Below are 3,226 nucleotides of genomic sequence, written 5' to 3' on the forward strand. Positions count from 1 at the left end.
TCAGTGTCTGTTAGTATATTCATAGCATTGTGTAATCATCAGCACAATCAATGCTAGAACATTTTCACCACTCTGAAAAGCAACCCCACATCTCTTAGCCATGACTGCAACCCCTCTCCACGTCTCTCCACCTACCCCTACCCCATGTCTCTCCACCTAGTTGTAGGCAACCACTGTCCACTTTTGTCTCCGTAGATGTGTATGGTCTGCATATTTTATATACACAGAGTCATACAATATGAAGTCCTTTCTGACTGGCTCTTTCACTTAGCAGAATGTTTTCAGAATTTTATCCATGTTGTAGCACATATCAGTAGTTTATTCCTTCTTATTGTCTGATAATAGTCTATTTCATGGCTACACCAGTTTTCCATTCATTCGTCAGCTGATGGACCTTTAGGTTGTTTCCACTTTTTGGCTATTATGAAAGCAGCTGTTGTGAACATTCATTTACAGGTTATTGTATGGATGTATGTTTTTATTTCTCTGCCATTGGACTTTATCCTCAGCGTTAATTGGGAAGATGTCAGCCCCAGTTTTACCCATGCTGTCCTTCCTGCCTTCTCAGTTCCTGCTCATCTAGCCTCATTCATTCAGACCTGGCAGGCAATTTCCTCTTCATGAAGCTTTCTCTGACTATTCTGACTCTCACTGACCTTACATCTCAGCACTTGTTGCCCAGTCTGCAGAACAACTTAGCCCTTAATTTGACATGGCTTTTATTTCTGATGGAAGATAATTTTGTCTCATCATAAATTTGCTTAAAGGGAAAATAATATCTGACATGCATGTCACCTATCCTTGTATAAATTGAAAATATTTTAGCTTGGAAGCTTTTAGCATAGAACAAAATATACCATACCAATTATTTCTTTTTTGAGACATTAACACAGTAAGTCTTTTATTCTGTGTATTTTTAGCAATTAAATATGAAATTAAAACCAATTAGTCTAATAGAGGAGAATTGTTCAATCAAATGCTCATGTTTTTCTCAGTATGAAAAAAGAATCTAAATTTGCCTTCCGTCACTATGTAGCCAAAACTGTATTTCTGGATGGTTGCCAGTTTGTCAGCTGAACAGTTCTGGCTGCAGCTTGTCTGATGAATGATAGCACAGCCCCTTAATCCGAGTGCTCAGCAGAGTACTTATGAAAGCAGTGCACAGCAACAGCTTCTGGGAGGGAATTGATTCAGAAGCCTTGATTTAGCAATAGAGTCCAGGGTTTTCAGCTCGGTGGCTCAGCCTGTCTCTGCTGGTCATGTCGGTTATGTACTACTCCAGTCAGGACGTGCTGTTTACGTTGTAGTACGTACATGACTGTTGCCCACTGAGTCATATGGAGAGAAAAGTAACGTATAAATTATGCGCTCCCCGTTTGCTGCCACTTTCAGTGGTGTGAAGAATGATTCAGTGCAGCTCTAGGAGACCACTCCCATTGGAATGCCTCCTGCCTAACGTGTACAATTGTCAAGATATAAAAAAGTAAAAATTACCATGCTAATAGCAAATATTATCTGTAGCTCACTACGTACATGGACTCTTCTAAGTGCTTTTAAGCAAATCTTATCTGTTGCTCACCGTGCACCATGTACTCTTCTAAGTGCTTCATGTCAGTCCCCGGTTTAATCTTCCCAACATCCCAGTGAAGTAGATGGTATTATTCTCTCCATTTCATAGATAAAGAACCAGAGACACAGAAAATTAATTTTCTCAAGTTCACACAGCTAGTATCTGGTAGAGCTGGGATTCAGACCCAGGCCTTCTGGTTTCTGTGTAGAACTGCTTCTCAAACCATTGCATGGAACACCTGGTTGGTGAGGTGGTTCATACCAGTAATTCTAGCACTTTGGGAGGCTAAGGCAAGAACAGTGCTTGAGCCCAGGAATTTGAGACCAGCCGGAGCAATATAAGTGAGACCCTGACTCTACCAAAAAAAAAATTTTTTAACAGATGAGGCATGGTGATGCATGCCTATAATCCCAGCTACATTGGGAGGCTGTGGTGGGAGGATCGCTTGAGCTAGCCATCGCACTGCAGCCTGGGTAGCAGAGCGAGACTCTGTCTTATAAATAAAATGTTTTTTATAGATTCCCATAGAGTTGATTTAGACATCAGGCATAGAATTATTAGCCACTGTGATGTCTGCCTTGGGAGTAAAACATATAATAAGGGACAGCTTTAAACCATCTCAGTCAATAGCTTCTAACTTCTCCAGAAGGTTCTTATTTCATGAGTTCCTGAGCAAGAGACTACCTGGATAAGACATTTGGTGGACACCATTTTGAGATGAAGAATCTCGATTAGGAAGAAGGGAGATCTCTACTTGACTGGAGCTTCCCAATGACATAGTTGAGTGTCCCCAGAAAGAAAGTGTAGAACAAGATGTTCATCATGCCATATCTCTGTGGAAAAGGAAATTTTTTAGAAGGAAACAAAGGCAAACAATTGATAATCTGATTCTCATGGGAAAGTTTTCATTATACAAGAAAAAAGGGCTGGGTGCCATGGCTCATGCCTGTAATCCCAACAGTTTGGGAGGCTGAGGTGGGTGGATTACCTGAGGCCAGAAGTACAAGAACAGCCTGGCCTACATGGCAAACCCCTGTCTCTACTGAAAATACAAAAATTAGCTTGGCGTGGTGGTGTGCAACTGTAGTCCCAGCTACTTGGGAGGCTGAGGCAGGAGAATCACTTGAACCCAGGAGATGGAAGTTGCAGTGAGCCGACGTGACACCACTGCACTCCAGCCTGGATAAGAGGCTGTGACTCCATCTCAACAAAAAAGAAAAAGAAAAAAAGGACAAAGTATAGTGGTCGAAAAAAGAAAGAAAGAGAGAGACAGATATGAAAGAAAGAAAGAAAGAGAGAGAGAGAGAAAAGGAAGGAGAAAGAAAGAAAGGAAAGAAAGAAAGTAAAAGAAAGAGAAAGAAAAGAAAGAAAGGAAGAAAGGACAAAGTATGCTGGTCAATATCCAAAGAAAAAGGAAAAAAAAAAGAAAAGAAAAGGAAAAAGGACAAAGTATACTGGTCAATATCCTAAGGATGAGACAGCCCCCCTTCAAGATTAGAAAATAACACTATATTCAAAGTAACATCAATAAGAATCAACATAAAATAGACAAGATTCACTATCTACAAAAGTAATCTGCACCAAGTAGCCATGTATGAGTGTGTGGTTGAGAATATTGTCTATAATATGTGTACTAGAAGGAAGAAGCCTCAGTAA

General features: G+C 40.4%; 1 protein-coding gene and 1 pseudogene across 1 annotated transcript in view; one reads left to right on the forward strand and one right to left on the reverse strand.

Moving 5' to 3' along the window:
- The window catches only part of LOC105526266, a 137,296-nt pseudogene that overhangs the window by 97,646 nt on the left and 36,424 nt on the right, over positions 1 to 3,226 (reverse strand).
- Positions 1 to 3,226, forward strand: part of LOC105526264 (ankyrin repeat domain-containing protein 18B-like) — a 64,020-nt gene that overhangs the window by 44,941 nt on the left and 15,853 nt on the right. The window contains exon 7 of the mRNA XM_011962208.1: positions 2,916 to 2,956. Coding sequence (XP_011817598.1) covers positions 2,916 to 2,956 — 41 coding nt within the window. The remainder of the gene's footprint in view (positions 1 to 2,915; positions 2,957 to 3,226) is intronic.

Source organism: Colobus angolensis, unplaced genomic scaffold, assembly GCF_000951035.1.
Source record: "Colobus angolensis palliatus isolate OR3802 unplaced genomic scaffold, Cang.pa_1.0 Scaffold581, whole genome shotgun sequence".
NCBI classification, from domain to species: Eukaryota; Metazoa; Chordata; class Mammalia; order Primates; family Cercopithecidae; genus Colobus; species Colobus angolensis.